The sequence below is a fragment of the Sander lucioperca genome, chromosome 22 (genome assembly GCF_008315115.2).
Source record: "Sander lucioperca isolate FBNREF2018 chromosome 22, SLUC_FBN_1.2, whole genome shotgun sequence".
NCBI classification, from domain to species: Eukaryota; Metazoa; Chordata; class Actinopteri; order Perciformes; family Percidae; genus Sander; species Sander lucioperca.
This window is the reverse complement of record NC_050194.1, coordinates 2,038,070-2,058,062: the sequence shown is the minus strand read 5'-3', so window position 1 is coordinate 2,058,062 and position 19,993 is coordinate 2,038,070. Positions and strand designations below refer to the sequence as shown.

The 19,993-nt window shown below is 40.0% G+C and overlaps 1 protein-coding gene across 7 annotated transcripts in view; it reads right to left on the bottom strand.

Moving 5' to 3' along the window:
• LOC116055648 (RNA binding protein fox-1 homolog 3-like) overlaps positions 1-19,993 on the bottom strand; it is a 651,886-nt gene that overhangs the window by 50,778 nt on the left and 581,115 nt on the right. For all 7 annotated transcript variants that reach the window (XM_035997778.1, XM_035997775.1, XM_035997779.1 and 4 more), the window contains 3 exons: positions 8,648-8,780; positions 3,059-3,098; positions 2,785-2,849 (listed from right to left, as the gene is read on the bottom strand). In XM_035997778.1, the coding sequence (XP_035853671.1) occupies positions 2,785-2,849; positions 3,059-3,098; positions 8,648-8,780 (238 nt within the window). The remainder of the gene's footprint in view (positions 1-2,784; positions 2,850-3,058; positions 3,099-8,647; positions 8,781-19,993) is intronic.

The following is a 19,993-nucleotide window of genomic DNA, read 5'->3' as shown; positions in this document are numbered from 1 at the left end:
TACTACAAAGCAAGATTTGGCATTAACGAGGTAACTTCAGACAATCGCCGTGGTAACTTACGCTGAACACCTAACCTGGTCGGGAGCAGGTTAAGTTGGAGATTAGAGTTCAACTGGTGTGAAAGCACCACCTACTGACCAATCAATACTCGCTCATAAAAGTTAAAACGTTTAGAGACCGACAACCCTGTTAACATTCCCTGATGGGTATTTTTATGAAATATAGAGATTTTAATGGGAGGGAATTACATATCAGCTATTTGTTGGCTTCTTGAGCCGTGTGTTGCCAATGCGGTTTGAATTATGCTTTTATATATTTTATTTGCTCTCACGATCGCTTCAACTGCTAGGGCTGCAACTGAAATAATAGGCTAAAGCATTGACAGTTTATGGAAAGGACAAGTGTAATTATGGTCAGATATTGTGCCTGACTGATGGGGAAGTGATATTAATAAGCGTTGTGATTTACACATTTACAGCGTCAGCTATTTTTTTTGCCAGCTTTCCTTCCTGTTTTAGGAAGCAGTGACTGTATTGTGTTTTGCTTGCAAAATCCTGTCTGTATTCTTCATATTTATGTAGAAATATAGTTTGCTCTTCTTATATACAATATGTGGCTCTGGTAGATGTTTGCGATTGGTCGTGCTGTGCAAACCCCGCCTCTTTTATGTTAACGCGCGCGCCGCTGGATTGGGAAACCCTGGGTTGATTGAACTAGTTGTTAACCAGAGTCGTGACACAGCTTATGCAGGACCGCAGTTGTTAGGTTAGGTGAAGCCGGGGAACTGAAAGAAATCCAGGGCATGTTGATCTTGATTCGTAGTACAGGCCTCTGATGACTTTCACCTGTTCACCAGCCCTTGTGTCACCTGTCCTTTGTTTCACCCTTGTTTACATGTGTATTTAGTCTGTGTGCTTTCTGTGTTTGTTATTGGTTTGTTGTCATTCGTTGTCAGTCTGTGAAGTGTTCCTTCCTGGGTTTAGTTGTATTTTTCCATGTACCTGTTTTCAAAGGTTTTCAAAGGGAAATATTACCAGGGTTTTAGTCAGTGGTAAACTAAACCATGTTTATGTGCAGAATATATTTTGCAATAACAGCTGAAGTAATATTTGTAAGTGTTAATAATTTTACCAATATATATTTTTGATGAAAGTATATATCAAATTTGTATCGAACTGCTGTTAATTGTAAGAGAAGGATCTTTGGAATAGTAATTCAACACTATCAAAAAGTTCAGAACATTGTGCACTGCTTATGAGGAGTTGAAATGCTAAGTTCAATTCATTTTTGCCACTGGGCTCTTAGTACTGCTTTTACAATACAATACAATACAATAGTACTAGACTGGAAAACTGGATTGGACAACTATGCTTTGGAGCAGACCAACATGACACGTGGAGTTAATGCTCAATCCTTTGGCCTCTATTATATAGCCTCTATTATGTATTTCCTACCTTCTTTTATTAGATCAAATTATATATAAAAAACAATGAAACAATGCTGTTCCACGAGCAATCTACATGAAGTAGTTGGGTTTTACTTCTTTTACTGAGTTGAGATGGATCTTTTTTTTTTAGATAAGACACCGTCCATCCATGCACATTTCCGGTAAGGTTTTAAGGTAGGTAAGGGATCAGTCCCTCCAGGATTTCGCGGCCTTTTTTTGAGATTGTTGCAGCCCAAAATGACTGATTTTGGGGGAGCTTTTGTAAAAAATCGCGATAAAAGTTGCAATGTCTTTTTTTTTTTTTCTTGCAATGAAGTTGCGAGAGACAGTGAAAATTGTATTGTTTTTGGGTATACTTCTTTAAAAATAAAAAGGAAACTTGTTTCGGGAATAGTACAACTACTCTGGGCTGAGTTTTCCTAGTAACCTTACCAAAATGGCTCAGGATGCTGCAAATGTTGGTATAATATGAAAATAGCTGGTGGACTTAAGACAAAAAATTATAATTCATTGAATGAATCAAATTTGAACATATCTGTCAGTGGCTTGTTGATTGTTAGTTAATTTCCTATCCTGGCCTGGGACACACATTCATACGGTTTGATAAAGTACTTATTGGACTTTAACTTATCATTGCACTTACAATAATGAGCGTAGCTGTCCTCAATTTAGGTCATCGTGTTGTCTTATCTCCAGTTTTTCCTGTATCCACCGTGTGTGATTGTGTGTGTGTGTGTGTGTGTGTGTGTGTGTGTGTGTGTGTGTGTGTGTGTGTGTGCGCGTGCGCGCGTCAGTCGCAGGGGGAACTGAGCAGCAGCCCTGCCCACTGCAGAGAGCCACCAGGATTGAGCAGCAGATTTCAGCGACTTTAGAGTGAAAAACCGTTACAGCGTACATTGATGTTAAAATGTATACAGGTTGGCAGGACGGTCTGAAATGTTTTGCACAGTCTTTCGCTGTACGTTTTGTTGGTAAATGTGAGATCTTCGAGTCACACACGTCTTGTCTTCATATCCGAAACAAGGAAATGAATTTGGCGACGTACGTGTGTTATGTCAACCCGTTCTCACTCCCTTGAATCTCAGGTTATTTGTCAGATTTGTGGTAAAGTTACGGTGATTGGTCAAAATTGCGTCACACCGAATTCACGGTGATTGATTTAATTTCGTTTGAATTGTTGCGATCGCAACATTGCAAAATCCTGGAGGGACTGAGGGATACACAGAAAGTGTTTGGGAAATGTTGGATATAAAAATAATCATGATTATTTACATGTAACTAATGCAAACAGAATACCTTTAACTGATCCGCAGAAGGAAAAAGGCAGCCAACATACCTGTCACTGTATGCAGCTGCAGCAGTACCAGCTGGCTGGGCATATCTGTAAGCTGCATACCCTCCCTGAAGAGAGAAAGAGGAATTCAATACCATGTCAAGTTATGAGAACAAGAGCCAATAAAATGAAGGTGCAAATTCAACAACAACGACTTCAGGTAAAGCATTGGATCAAATGCTCAAGACATTCTGTACCAAATTATTTTCTTGTTTGATCATAGTGAATAACTTCATAAAGAATAAATAAAAATGAATATGAATATATTTGGACTTACATATATTTCTGCTCCATAAAAGCCATCCTGGTAGACCACACTGTTGACAGAAGATGTCAAACATAAGGTTGTTGTTTTTTTTAGGTTGAAGTAAAACTACAGTGATATGGTGTTTTAGTTAATAATTTCTTAGAGCTATAATATTTCTGCATTAAAATGTCTAAAAACAACTATACCCATGTTATATATTTTCCAACAATGTTCAAACCCAGAGAAATTTGTAATTTAAATCAATGACACGTTTATCAAAGGACGTGTTGTTGGGACGCCTGTCAATGGCATCATATAACGTTTGACCCCTCTAGTTACTTTAACCTCCGTCAAAACACAGGAAACACCAGATGGTATTAAGAGATTAATTGTAAATTCTACAATGTCAAAAATGTATACTCAATAGCAGCATACTGCATTTTTTCTGCCACACAGCATCATGTTTTCATTGATTACATGCCACTTTGCACTTTGTTTCTTTTCAGCACTGTAGCCAGGCTGACAGAGAGTCACAGCTCTATTGAGCCATCTATTCCTATAGCTCTGAGTAGTGACAACTTCATCAGCTTCTTTAATGATAAAATTATACATTTTTAATTATCAACTACTACAACTATTATTAGAGATAAAATTCATCACCTCTTGCCCTAAACCTGTTCCAAGTTAATCTTCAAATGCAGGAACCCTAGAAACAGACCTGACATATATTTAGACTGCTTTTCTCCTATTGACCTTCACCAATTGTCGCTAAAGATTTTTTCAGCTGAGCCATCCACCTGTCTCTTAGACCCCATCCCAACTAGGCTACTTAAATAAGCATTACTCTTAGTTAACACTTTGTTACTAGATATGATCATTACCTCTTTATTAACAGGTTATGTACCGCAGTCATTTAAAGTAGCAGTGATAAAACCTCTTCTTAAAAAACCCACTCTTGATCCAGGGGTCTTAGCCAACTATAGACCTATCTTGGATCTAAAGATATAGCTACTCTGGATGTCATTGGCCTGGCCTCCAGCACCACTGTGAGGAAGTTTTTTTTTTTTGTTAAATATTTTCTTTTCAGTAAATGATTTTTTTTTTTTTTTTCGTGTATTGTATATACATGAGTGCCCTTAGGGAAATGTTTTATTACCTGATTCAAATATTTTTCTATTAAAAAATATATATATCAAAGGAATTTATCTTACATTTTTCCTTCTTTAATGTTTTATGCCAATATAACTGTGTTATACTGGTCAAAAAAACAATTAGGAGCTATTCCTGCTTCTGGCCATGGTGGTGCTTGTTAATTTGAGATGCAAGACCTACAGTGAGTAACAATGTGACAGGAGCAAAAACACTCTTGCTTTTCACAGTGCCTAACCTGAAAATAACGAAAGCATTTGAGTTTGGGAGTTTAAATTTGGTGCTTAATTGCTTAAATGATGCAAACTGGCGATTGATGTACAAATCTAATCTATAAAGTTTTCTTTAAGGATGCATCTGTGAATTGTTCTACTAATGGCATAAATTTGCTTTCCCCCCCAATTAATAACATAGCCAGAAATCTTTTCAAAAGAATGTATGTTTTTTAATAGCATGGGGACAGCAACTGCTTGTTCAGATAGATCGACCCAAAGGTCATATCTTTAATGTCTGGGTGTTTCCTGATGTCAGTTGCAAGGGGCTCTAATGCAATGCTAAAAAGCAGCAGAGACAATGGATCCCCTTGGTGGACACCAGATTGCAATGCTAATTTACTCAAACTCCAGCGCCAGGTGCTAACAACGCTAACTGCAATAACAGAAAGTGTAATGATCCATCGGGGAACAGACCATATCAGACCCCAGGCGCTGGCACCCGCTTCGGGGCTGAAATCGTCTGGACGTCTTCGGTCTGCCCCGGAGATGCCACCCTCCACTCCCATCCCCACCGGCGCAGTAAGTCTCCCAGTGGCAGGGAGTAACGCTATAACAAACCCCTTTACGGCGGTGCTAAAAACATCAGAGAGGGGACACGGGCATGTGAAATATATTTTGTTTGTTAGCTGCTGGCTAATGTTAGCTTGCTTGCTCCCTAACTGGTCAGTTGCCACAAATATAATCTAAGTAATTATGTGGAAAACACTGCGGTTATTTCATTAGAATATCATGACGTGAATATAACTCAGTGATGGACTGGCCATCTGGAATTTGGACATATGCCAGAAGGGCCACCGTATATGGGCCACTATGGGCCACTACCGATAATAACAATAATTTGTCTTTGGTTAATTTTGATGTTTTATGAATGCAGCCACAAATATTCTAGATTGTACTGTGGCGAGCTGCGTGGAAAGATTCACTCGGAAGACAGAGTTACTAATTTCCAAGCTAGGTTATTGATACTCAAGGTGTTTACTACCCAGAGGCCATTAACCCCAACAAGAGTAATTAAACATGAACACTAAACAACTACACAACACTAAAACCCAGATAGCATAAATGCACACTCAATGCATTAACAAAACATCATTAAAACACACTTAAACTAGGACAGAAACATTTTAGAAAATAGTCCCTTGATCATTTGCACTGCTTCAGTAAAAGAGATCCTTCTGAACCTGGACGATGTGATTGACAAGGTTGCAGAGAAAAGCAAACTCCTTTGTAGCTTGTTAACTACATGGTGAGACACCTTTATTTATTAAACTGTGGCTATACAGGGCTCTTTTCATATTTTAGTGAAACTTTTATAATATGCACTATGGCTGTGCATTGCTCTTCCCATGTTTTGGTGGAGCTGTTGTATTATGTACTGTGCTTTAACGTCAAGCCTTTGTATTTGTGTCGTAGCACCTAGCGATCTTCTGACGCTCTCAGGTGTTAAATTGTTGTCGGCATAGTGCGTGTCGTTTTAATTGTTCGTTCTGAATTTCTGCATTCTATTCAATTCCTTATTTTTTTCTGCAAATGAATCACCTTTTTGAGGGGCTTAACATACTCAAAAACCAAAATTGGCAGTCGCATCAATCCTGGTGAAAATATACGTATTTTAAGAGTTTTGGGAATAGGCGCACAAAAATGGCTTGCTAGCGCACCCTACAAAGTTAAAAAAATTGAGCCCTTGCAGTACGTTTAACGTAGACTAACAATATGATGGTACACATATGTAGCATGTCAAGACGTACAAAAAAGCTAATTGGAGCCATACCCTAAACCCGACAGGAAGTCCACCATTTTGAAATGAAAGTTCGAAATTAGTGCGATTTTGGCCATTTCCACATGTCGTACAAACTCCTCCTAGAGATTTCATCCAATCAACTTCAAATTTGGTCTGTGCCATCTTGAGACATTAAAGATGACAAGGTATAAAAAGAAAAACTTTTCGTCATAGGGCGTGGGCGTGGCCGTGGCGGCCATTTTGTGCGTTTCGCCATCGAAACAAGAAGTGGGTGTAACTTGAGTGTACATTGTCCAATTGGCTTGAAACTTTTCAGGATTCATAAGAGTCCAACCCTGACGACATCTACAGGCCGATAATGGCTCAAAGTCATAGCGCCCCCTAGTGGCAACAGGAAGTAGGCCTAAAACTATAGGTGCTATACTTTAACAAACTCCTCCTAGAGATTTCATCCGATGGACTTCAAATTTGGTCTGTACCATCTCAACACCTTAAAGATGAAAAGTTATTAAAAGAAAAAAATTTCGTCAAACGGTGTGGGCGTGGCGTGGCGGCCATTTTGAGCATTTATCGATGAACGAAGAAGTTGTTGTAACTTTAGTGTATATTTTCATATCTGCCCGAAATTTCTCACGTTTGACAAAGGTTTGTCCAAAAATTGACTTTTGGTCATAGCGCCCCCCACTGGCAACAGGAAATCCGCCTTATATGACAAACATCATCCGATTTACATGAAACTTATAATGTGTGGTCTACATGGGATACTGAGCCTCACTCAGCAGAGACTTCCTTTTTTATTGGTAAAGGTTTGCCCTGACCCCTATGCATTGGCCACGCCCCCTTTCACATCTAACGAACTGTATGACGTCTTGTGTGAGGTATCATTGAACTCAGCAGGGAGTTCTCTTTTCATTGGTGACGATTTGTAGTGTCTGAGTGCCGCGCGTCCACCAGTAACCTCGACGTGTGCAGAGGAGCGAGGGCCCGTCCAACACTGCTTGCAGCTTTAATTTTTTGTGTTTTCTGGTCCGTGAACACATACATTTTAATCGGCAATAATAAGGGTGGTTAACATGAAGACAACTCCTATGATCCCACACAACTTTACGACGTCATCAAAAGTCTGCGTTTACATCCATTGTTTTGAAAAAGAAAATTACATATCGTACGTTTAACTAAAGTCAAGTGAAAGTCTGTTCTACTGAAAAACAACAACCACTGAATCACCTACACATTATGTGATTAAGCTGATGCTAGCTTCAAAACAACAGTCCACAAACCAATAGGTGACGTCACTGATGCTACTTCTATTATTTTTACAGTCTATGGTATGAACAAGTGTCTTGATGTAATGTACAGAAAAACTATCTCCGCTTGTGTCACGTTTCTTTCCGCAATCAAGCATTCACTCAGCATTGAGGACTTGTATGATGCACACCGCCATGTTTTGTGTACTCACTACAACACTTAACGTGATATTTTTTGTCTGTACTGCTGCCTGGCATTTTGGAATATTTTGTCACAGACAGTATGTCAACCTTGAAAGTCCTTGTGCGCTCTTGTAGCTTATGCACCCCGCAGAGGCCCTTGCCATGCTACTTTGAAAACAACAAACATTGAATTTGGGTGGTGTGTGATTGTTCACACCGATGTCCAAGTGGACGCTTGTGGACAGGAGCAGTTGATTCAATTTACATCATGAGGAAACTCACAGTTACAGGGATGCAGAAACCATGCATTTTCCTTAATGATTATACCAGAAACTCATAATTATCTATTAACAGATAGTTATCCACAAATAAGTGTGACTTATTGAAGCTTCTACATCCAAACCAAGCAATACAATGTATTTTCTTTCATTTGTCATGAATTTAATTTTCAAAATAAAACTATTTTTCTGGTAATACATTTGTATTACTACCATACAGTAAATTATTAATTCAGTAGTTCCATGTGGTCAACTGCATAATTCATTATTCTCTTATCTAGGCCTTCTGCCTTTACTCTTTACTTTTCTCTGTCTCCATCTGCATTTCTATTTTTCTCATTTTTTTTTCTTTCAACCCTAACACACACTCCATGTATCTCCCTTGACGTTCACTAGGTCTCTCGCTCTCTCTCTGGAGCGGCCCTATTGGAGTGTGCAGGCCAGGTCATAGCAGTCCATTTATACAAATTTGGCCATTCTCGAATCAAAGAGCAATTTTCTGCTCTATTAGAAGGCGTCCTTTTTGTTTTCCACTTGCCATTGAGGGGTGAGTATGTATATATATTTTGTGTGTGTGTGTGTGTGTGTGTGTGTGTGTTAGCTTATGTCTTTCAGTAATGCTGTAAATTACATTTGTGCAATTGTGTGATTTTCGTCTTTCTTTGATTATGTGTGTGTGTGTGTGTGTGTGTGTGTGTGTGTGTGTGTGTGTGTGTGTGTGTGTGTGTGTGTGACCAGGCACTCACGCTCCGTAGGCAGGGATGGGTGGAGGAGGAGGTGCAGCACGGAACGTGTTGTAGACGGTGCGTCCCCTCCCTCTCAAATGGCCCCCTCTATAGGCCACAGCTGCTCCTGTACTGGGGTATGGAAACCCTGTCACTGAGAGTGAGACATCCAGACAGAGAGAGAAGGTAGGAAGAAGCACAATGACACTAAGTTTCATATTTTACTTTGCAAAAAATCACTCTGAAACATTTAAGGGATATGGCTGCTGTTGTCACCATAGTTTTCCTCTTGTCAAGCCTGCATTGTAATGTTGAGTCACATCACTGTAGATTGTTTTCCACCACTACGTTGAATTTTTTTCTCTTTCTTTCTTCTTCAAGATAAATATTCTGAAATAAATGTGCATTCCTGATGTTCGAAAGGGTGTATTTTAAAACGGTATAATCTGGGTTTATGTGATTCTACAGGCTATAACTGTGACTGGGATGTTAGGGTTAGGGTTAGAGGGATACTAACATCCCTACAAAGAATGTATGTTGATTAAAAATGTTATTTTAGTGAGTGAGAAGCAGAGAATGGAAAGTCTCATTGTCTTCTGTATGTATTCAAAATAAAATGGCCTGATATTGCAATTATGCAAAATGTAACAGTTTACAATGATGGTGTATAATCCATCACTGTGATGGATTACTAAATGATAAGACTTCTGAGTTGTTTTCTGTGCTGTTTAGAACTAAATTAAGTGAAAGAGCCCAAACTGGTTTTGCAAAACAGATTAAAAGGTTCATATGTTGTGCATTCAGGGGTGAAACTTGAATTTTCAAGTTGGGGGGCCCAGTTAGTACATGCACAACTCCTCCAAATGTCCCCTTCATGAAATAGATGGTCATAACAAAACTATTTTATACACCAAAATGTGTTGAAATTGATCAATATATTGACTCAACTCCTTGGGCAAAAAGTACAGAATAAATCCACTCATGTATCTTTCATCTGTTGCTTGGATTCAGTTTAAATTTGAACTAATAGTCCCCTTATATCTGCCCTCCTCCTCAAACCAATATGAATATATATATATATATATATATATATATATATATATATATATATATATATACACAGTTGTGTTCAAAATAATAGCAGTCCAACATCACTAACCTCATAAATCAATTTTTTTGGTAGAAGTGACATTTCTACATGGCAAATAATTTACTAGTAAGTGTTGTAGAGTCATAGAAACCAACAGACCCAACAGTCATGACATGCATGCTGCTCATTCTGTGTAATTGAATCTGTAATTGAAAGGGGCATTTTCAAAATAATAGCAGTGTTGTGTTCAATTAGTGAGGTGATTGATTCTATGAAGAAACAGGTGTCAATTATGGCCCATATTTAAGGAAGGAAGGAAGCAAATGTTGTGCATGCTGGTTATAGTGCATTTCACACTGAAATACTCAGCAAAATGGGTCATTCCAGACATTGCTCTGAGGAACAGCAGACTTTGATTAAAAAGTTGATTGGAGAGGAGAAAACATATAAAGAAGTGCAGAAAATTATAGGCTGCTCAGCCAAAATGATTTCAAATGCCTTGAAATGGCATCCAAAGCCTGAACGACGTGGGAAAAAACAGTCAACAACCATTCGAATGGATCGAAGAATAGCCAAAATCGCAAAGGCTCAACCAATGATCAGCTCCAGGAAAATCAAAGAAGACTTAAAGTTACCTGTGAATACTGTTACGATCAGAAGAAGGCTATGTGAAGCTAAGCTATCAGCTAGAAGCCCCCGCAAAGTCCCATTGCTGAAAAAAAGACTTGTACTGAATGGGTTGAAATTTGCCAAATGACACATTGACTGGCCAAAGGAGAAATAGTGCAACATTCTGTGGACTGATGAGAGCAAAATTGTTCTTTTTGGGTCTAGGGGCCGCAGACCCCCATGCACTGAATTCAAGCCACAGTACACTGTGAAGACAGTAAAGCATGGTGGTGCTAACATCATGTTATGTGGATGTTTCTCATACTGTGGTGTTGGGCCTATTTATCGCATACCAGGGATCATGGCTCAGTTTCAATACATCAAAATACTTGAAGAGGTCATGTTGCATTATGCTGAAGAGGACATGCCTTTGAAATGGGTCTTTCAACAAGACAATGACCCAAAACACACCAGTAAGTGAGCAAAGTCTTGGTTCCAGATGAACAAGATTGATGTTATGGAGTGGCCAGCCCAATCCCCAGAACTCAATCCCATAGAAAACTTGTGGGTTGACATCACAAATGCTGTTTCTGAGGCAAAACCCAGTAATACAGAGGAATTGTGGAATGTAGTTCAATCGTCGTGGGCTGGAATACCTGTTCACAGGTGCCAGAAGTTGGTTGACTACATGCAACACAGATGTGAAGCAGTTGTCAGAAATAATGGTTATCCATCCATCCATCTTCGTCCACGTATCCGGGGTCGGGTCGTGGGGGCAGCAGCTCCAGCAGGGGACCCCAAACTTTCCTTTCTCGAGTCACATTAACCAGCTCCGACTGGGGGATCCCGAGGCGTTCCCAGGCCAGGTTGGAGATATAATCCCTCCACCTAGTCCTGGATCTTCCCCGAGGCCTCCTCCCAGCTGGATGTGCCTGGAACACCTCCCTAGGGAGGCGCCCAGGAGGCATCCTTACCAGATGCCCGAACCACCTCAACTGGCTCCTTTCGACGCGAAGGAGCAGCGGCTCTACTCCGAGCTCCTCACGGATGACTGAGCTTCTCACTCTATCTCTAAGGGAGACGCCAGCCACCCTCCTGAGGAAACCCATTTCGGCCGCTTGTACCCTGGATCTCGTTCTTTCGGTCATGACCCAGCCTTCATGACCATAAGTGAGGGTAGGAACGAAAATTGACCATTAGATCGAGAGTTTTGCCTTCTGGCTCAGCTCTCTTTTCGTCACAACGGTGCGATAAATTGAATGTAATACCGCACCCGCTGCGCCGATTCTCCGACCAATCTCCCGCTCCACTGTCCCCTCACTCGCAAACAAGACCCCAAGGTACTTGAACTCCTTCACTTGGGGTAAGGACTCATTCCCTACCTGGAAATAATGGTTATGAAACTAAATATTAGGTCAGTGATTCAAAGTAAAGCAAACCCTTGAGACATTTTTCAGTTCATACAGTAAATGTTTGAGTTTGTAAAGAACAGCCTAATATTCCTTTTTCTTCACTTTTTGTAAAGGTATAACACAAACTTGATCAATTTTGGATATGTTTTGATTTGGAATTGAATATGCAGTGTTCCCAATGCATTGATATTATGGAATTAAAAGCTATTCTAAGGGTTTTGAGCATTATTCACTTTTTTAAACACACTGCTATTATTCTGAACACAATTGTGTGTATATATATAAAACTCTAGCCCGGAGGCTTTTAAATACAAACTGTCACAGACAGCTTTTACTTCAGGTAATATAGTATATGATGGCGTGCTGGCACAGTTCATGCCATCACCATGTTTAAACTAGACACTCCAAGTTCCACTATAATATAATGTAACATAAGATTTAGACACAATCACCTTTTAGGACAGCTGTTTGTTCTGAGTTAAAGACATAGATAAATAAATTTCCTAAAAGTAAAAGTATTTTGATAATGTGTTGAGTAAGAAGCACAGTGGTCAACACAGTCTCACTCCCTACTCGTCAAATGTCTGACCCATGGTCAAGGACCCCTGGCATCAAGTTCCAATGAAAGAAGTGTACCTTTTGCATTGTTTTTCGACGTGGGGGTCCGTCAGATACATTCATGTTAATCCCTTACCATCAGATATAGACGAAAGAAAGAACATGGCCCCTTAACTCGAAATATGTGGCAGTTTTATTATTGGTATTTTTAGCCCTATAACCACTGTTTTAATCAACATTTATTCACCAGATGTTATCATGGTTTATATGTATTTCTTTTAATGTTATTATTTTGGTCTATTTCGGCCAGGGAAGCTGGATTGCTTAGTTATTTATTGATATTTTTTAAACTATAACACTACATCTATCAACATTTATTTAGATGTTATCATGGTATTCATTTCTATATTTGTATAATATTATTTTGGTCTTATTACCGGTGAAATATTACAATATGCTGAACATTGGCTGAGCTGGGTGTATGTGAAGCCCATATCTCACAATGCAATGCGGGCATTCATATCAGAGAATCGTACAGCGATCAGCGGGTCTTTAACACCAGTATCGCTTTAATGTACGTATTTAATCAGTGGTTTTGTCATCAGCAACAACACGTTGCTCAGCTTTGTTCCAGTAAGTTATGCACCGTAATAACGTTTAAAGAAATCAGCGGAATACTGCATAATACTTACCGCTTGGCGGATAGGAATGATACAAATACATAATATTCGTAATATTGATGTTTTTGTCTAACATTGTATTTGAGGATTTAAACAATAAAGATAACAATAATAATAAAATACAGTTTCATGTATTTGTCTCATGTACTGTTTGCTCGGTCGGCCGGCAGGCGGCGGTAATCTGAAATGGAATGAAGCCCATTCACAGCAGACAGCAGAAACAAAGTAATCGAACATGTCCTCCCACCCACCCCGGAAGAACTACAAGTACACTAGCTTTGTAACAGGTTCTGGGGAATGTCTCTAGTGGGAGTTGTAGTTTTAAAACATATTGGTATATTTCTCATAAGTATAAGTTGGCAGTGTAGAATTTTGGATACCCCCTTGGGGTTTTGGGGATGGGGAACACACTGGTGTCATCAGATTTTAAAAATGGTATCGTTAAATGGGTGAAAATAGCTTATTACCATATTTGACAGTGCTTCCAGTGGGTAAACTTTGGAGACCATATCTACATGACAGCTGAGGTCCAGAGCTTTCTATAACAGATGGTCCTATGTGTGTAGCACTTTCTATAACAGCCGGTCCTATGTGTGTAGCACCTTCTGTTGCTAAATGACAAGCCTGTACTGGGTTCAAGGTTCAGAGGTCAATATTTCAAATCAGGAGTAATGCATCCTCTTCAGACTGACATATGTTACTGTCCAGGTTGAGACCTTTCCAACGATGTGTTTGCTATAGTCCTACGACAACATTTTAATTTTTACATACAGTACCATGGAGACCACTTTGCAAGAGATACTTTATTGCCCCCAGAGGGATATTTGCCTTGAGTTCAAATGCTTTACACATAACACTTGACATATTGTTTTATCATACAGCTGACATATACTTACAATAAAATACAACATAAACAAAGTGATATGTAGTCAGACTGAAGCACATCACACAGCCACAATATATTGCTCATCTTTCACAAACAGTTACAAGAGCAACCTACACACAACCCTATATGCAGACTCATAACTATCGGTAAGCAGGGTAAGCGGCGCTTACGAGCCCGGACCAATCAGGGGCCCGCGTGACTGGAAGATATTGATTGATAGCCCGGGCCCCCTATCGCATTTTCATTACTCATGACAATCCCAGCAGTCCCACGGGAGTGAGAACGGGTCAAATTAATTTCCTTGTTGCAGAGTGTCTCATCCATGGACGAGACACGTGTGTGACTCGAACATCTCACATTTACCAGCAAAACGTACAGCGAAACACTGCATGAAATGTGGGATTTTCGTCAGTAAGCGGCACTGTAGATTGTCGTGGAAGTTCAGGTTTACGACTGTAAACGGCAATTTACAGGCAACACCGAAAACTGCCGTTAATTGTCGGAAATTGACGTGGGCCTTGCTTGGCAGTTGCCCCCCCCATGACCCCACCTCCCCCTAATTCTAGGGGAGGCTTTAACATGTAAATGAAAATGCTGTGAGCTATACAAATGCAAATCAGGGTAGCAGCAGGGGGAGTTTTACCCCAGGTGACATTTTTCTAAAAGGTATTAACTTCATTTTAAGAAAATCTCTTAAAATAGATCAGGCTCAGTATAGCCTAATTATAGACTCTTAAATTTTAGCTTGAATTGATTTATTTAATGGAAGTATGCTAGATTAATTACTGTGTATGTCATTAGCAATGACCAATGTTATGTAAAAAAGATACACAAAACAATTTATTTCAACAATTAGTTTTTATCAGGCTTTGCCATAAAGGTAAAATGTGCATTCCATGCAAACAACATCACAGTCTCCTAGAGCTCATCCACTGCATAGTGGCATGACTACAGTGACCTTTCTTTGGTCTTGCTCATCCAAGATTGTCTGGTGGAATGGAGACAGAGGCACAACTGTACAGTTTTCTAAGAGAAGTATTTCTGCTGACTCCAAAACACTGTGCTTCACATAAAGCATATCAGCTTTGTCATTGCATGACAAAGTCCCAACCATTTGTCTTCTTAAAATACTGGCAAATTCAGCACCATATTCACATGTCCATGGCATTTGAAGCTGTTGGCTCTGCTGAAATGGCCTCATAATCTGGATTTCAATTGTCCTATTGTTATTAAACTTTCCCAGTATTCCATTAAAACTCACTGTAATCACCTCCACACCAGTCTGTGCGCTGTTTGCGCCCTGCTGGTTAATCTGCCTCCTCTTTTGGCGCTTTTCCATTACATGGTACCTGCTCGACTCGCCTCGACTCTACTCGCCTTTTTTGGTTTTCCATTATGAAAAAAGTACCTGGTACCTGCTAACAGGTACTTTTTTTAGTACCTCCTCAGTCGGGGTTCCAAGCGAGCTGAGGCGAGCCGAAAAGGTGACGTGAAAGCGACAGACGGGGGTGTCCTGAACAAACCCGCTATTTTTAAACAGTTTAGCCAGCTGTGTTTTTTTTTTTTGCTGCCTCCAGCTTCTTCTGAAACAAAATGTGTCTTCTGGCAACAACAACACACCTTCGACGTTCTGTGTGTGTTGTGTTAGGTCACGGCAGTTCACTGCGGTGCCGCTTGTTTCAGTTCTGTGGAGGCTCCAGGCAGAGCTTTCACCGTATCCTACGTATACACACACATGCTGGCTCGACGCACACACCAGCTGACAAATGTATACATCAGGCCACATATTACATAGGCTACGGCGAAAGCTCTGCGTGGAGCCTCCACAGAACTGTAAAACAAGCTCAAGTGGCCTGATGTTTATACTTGTGCGCTGGTGTGTGCGTCGAGCCGGCAAGACGACCAGCTGAGGCGGTACTAAAATCTGCAATGGAAAACGGACGCACAGTGTGCCGAGTCGAGTCGTGGCGAGTAGAGTCAAAGCGAGTCGAGCAGGTACCATGTAATGGAAAAACGCCATTAGTCTTTCTCTATCACTCTGCCCCTACCCCCGCCCTCACTGCTTTGATTTGAAAAGTAGTGGAGGGAGATGACTCCTCCGAGAGTTAGAGCAAAAGCTTCCAAAGTATGGGAGTATTTCAGGCCAACTGGTAAAAGAATTGTCTGTACACTCTGTCAAACTTCACTTGCTTATCATGGAATTACAACCACACACCTAAAAAGGAAACACACAGGAGTTGTTCCTCCATGTCACCTCTGGGGCTCCGTAAAGATGCGCCCACAGAAAACGTAAGTATATGATTATTAATGAAACGGTGAGCTAGTCTGTACTGTTTATTAACCCTTGAGAAGTACAATGACTGTCTTTTGATGTTAAACAGGCTACTTAGACTTTGGCAGTAATGTTTTAAACCCCACCATGCACGCAAGTTTAAACGGAAGCAGCACAGAGCTGTGTGGCTGCTTTCAGCGCGATTCATTATTAGGCAGAGCTAATAAGCGGGACCAGTGTAAGTTGCTTCATAAAAGTGTATTTTTTTGGTCTTGTAATCTACAGGAAGCAGTATGCCGTCTTCACAACTCGGAGACAAATTGTAGGCGCTACAAACCGGAGCAAGGGTAAGATTTAAAGAATATGCTTTCATTCTGCTGTATAAGGAAATAGATATATTAATAGGCCGATCTTAACCATACATTTTGTTTTCACAGACTAATCTCGCCTCATAACAAGGCCGTGACCTATTTGCTCGGAGCTATGTCTGCAAGTCCAGATTTACATGATGTTGACAATGACGGCATTGTGTGTAAGTAACTTTTCCTGTTTTCTCATTCCTGGTTTAATTTTACTGTGACTGATGTTTTTTATTTTTATTCATACCACTCTCATTTAATTGTTTTCCAGCTGTCTGTAATTACGAGACAGTAAGCAGGAGCTTCAGGTAGAAACAACCAGATCTTGCATCGCAGGAGGAAGCTGTGAAGAGTTCAGCTCAGAGTCCAGCGAGAAGAAAGAGGATAAGATTAGATCTGTTTTGGTCAATGTGACTATTTTTAATTAATTCATAGATGTGTTGTGTCCATACACAGTGCATCACGCAGTACTGATTTCCTTTATTGATTGTTTTTACAGCTGCTGGAAGCGAGACAGAGTGTGCTGGATGGATTGTGCGTCCTTTTTGCAGCCAGCAGAAGTACGGGGCAATGCACCATAGACGTCTGCAAAACGGACCGAATTAAGACAGAATGCCGCCAGTTACCTTTTTTTTACCAGTTTACCATTTGTTGTGTAGGCTGTGATTGTTGTGTGCTAATAAAGCTCTTTTTTTGAATAAACATCACATTCCTGGCAAATTTTCCTTTCCTCAATAAATTCATGTCCTTGATGGTAATAGTCTATAGCATAACAATGACATGAATATACAACATAATAGCATATGCATACGTATATATATATATATATATATATATATATATATTAGGGCTGTCAAACGATTAATTTTTTTAATCGTGATTAATCGCTGAATTTCTATAGTTAATTGCGATTAATCGCATATTTTATCACAGTATTAAAATTGGATTATTTTGCATTTCAGAAATGTTTTTAAGTACATATTAACAATGGAAAGCAATTTTTACCAGTGTATCTTGATTGGGAATCAAATGAATGCAAGGAAAGTTACTTTATGAACTTGACATTAAGATTTGTAATTGTTATTATTTATTTACTGTAAACAAAAGAAAAATGTGTGAATCTGTCATTTCTGCACAATTCCTCCAAGTACCTAACTAAAAAACTAAAAATCCCTATCCTTACCAGAGTCAGTATAGTGTTTAGTAACACCAAAATAATGTTGATTACTCACTGACGTCCAGTGATCACCGGTTAATGAGACAGCGTTTGCAGCACGTTGCAGCAGTTCCAGTTGGGCTGCTTTTTCCGTGTCATACAGGCTGTGTATGCGAGAAACTACTCTCCCCCTCAACAGCAATGAGACGGGTCAGAACATGCCAACCGTAGTACGTCTTTACGACCCGGGTCTTCTACGATGCTGACAGGTCTGCAGTTAGTTGCCACCCGTTTCGCAAGAGCTGTAGTAATTTTTTGGGATTTGGTTTCATCCACAGGTCGGCAAGTAGCACTTTCCAAAATAGTGCTTTGCCTGGGTGGGTAGCATGCTAGTGGGTAGCATCAACCTGAGTCACGTTAGTTAGCTCGGAGGTGGTAGCTCAAGCTTAATGTGCTTCAGTGATATTTTAATTCGGCTATACACAATGTGCATATGGCTTTCGACTTGTCTACGAGCCGTCCGGTAGTTTTGGAAAATAAAAAGCGCCATTCAGGATTTCATTGCTGCTGTCTTTCTCCATCATGCCTGCAGCCTGCAGCAGCAGGAAGTATTGCAGCTTGATGATAAGTAAAGGTGCAGCAAAGGGTCAAAATAGTAGCCTGTGGAAAAGTAAAATAAAGTGTAAAATATATGAATAAATGGCGGCATGTGATTACAAAAAATTAACGCGTTATGATTTGCCCTTAATCGCATCACGATTAACGCGTTAATGCTGACAGCCCTATTTTATATATATATATATATATATATATATATATATATATATATATATATATATATATATATATGATTGGTTGGCAGTGATCTGCCAACCAATCAGGAATGATTTTTCTTGTTTAAAAGTAGTGGCTTCAGCCAATACTGAGTGACAAAATTCAAGCCAAGCCAGACATTCTCTGGACAGATGCGGTGTCGCTGCTATTCATATGCTAATTAGAGCCATTAGCACCTCCGCGGGAGCTCTCCACATACGTCATGGTTCATTTCCGACAATATGTGGCACAGACGAACGCAACGTTCACAACCTGTAAATTAACTGTCGTTAACTGCTGAAAATTAGGGCGATATACGGGCGTTTACGGGGATGAAAATCCCACTTTTCATGCAGTGAAAGACCGTGCAAAACATTTCAGACCGTCCTGCCAACCTGTATACATTTTAACATTAATGTACGCTGTAACGATTTTTCACTCTAAAGCCGCTGAAGCGGCTGCTGTTTCAATCCTGTCGGTTCTCTGCAGCGGGCGGGGCTGCTGAGTTCCCCCCGCGACTGACGCGCACACCCACACAAACACACACAATCACACACGGTGGATGCAGGAAAAAACGCAGATGAGATGTACAGGATGACCTAAATTGAGGACAGCTACACTCGTTATTGTAAGCGCAATGATAAGTTAAAGTCCAATGAGTACTTTATCAAACCGTATGAATGTGTGTCCCAGGCCAGGATAGGAAATTAATTAACAATGTAAAGATCAAAAGGCACTGACACATATGTTCAAATTTGATTAATTCAATAAATTATTATTTTTTGTCTTACATCCACCAGCCATTTTCATAATTTACCAACATTTGCAGCATCCTGAGCCTTTTTGGTAAGGTTCTCTAGGAAATCTCAGCCCAGAGTAATTAATTAATAGTAATAATTATTATTTTCCCCAAAACAAGTTTCCTCTTTATTTTTATATATATAACTATACAAAAAACTTTTTTTTTTACAAAAGCCCCCGCAAAATCAGGCATTTTGGGCCGCAACAATCTCAAAAAAGGCCGCAAAATCCTGGAGGGACTGCTATTGTGTGTTTTTTCATGTGTTATGGTGCACATTCACCAGTGTTTTGTTGTTGTTGTGGTGCGCGTAGGCTACTCCTGATTTTGTCAGTCATCTCATCTCTTATATGCTGTGTCTCTATGATCCTATCCTGTCCTATTCATGGTAGCCTACTCATGGACATTGTGCTGTCATCACGTGCTGTAGTAGGGGGGCCTGCCTTGATAATCCTGCATAGGAGCCCGGTGTTGGCTCGTTACGCCACTGCCTATATGCATTATATCATGAAGCTATTGCACAACCCCTGTAGCCTCAAGCAACATTATTTAAAGTTTTAATTGAAGTAGGTCCGAATTAGGCCTATAGTTTAGAAATGTTAAGTTTACATTGGGGTACCCATATCTTCTGTCAGAGGATAAGAGCTACTTGGCATGGAGAATAAAGATGGATCAGACCATATTCTCTGTGCTTGCCTGGAGAGACAGGTTTCTATTCCTCTCCACAACCTTC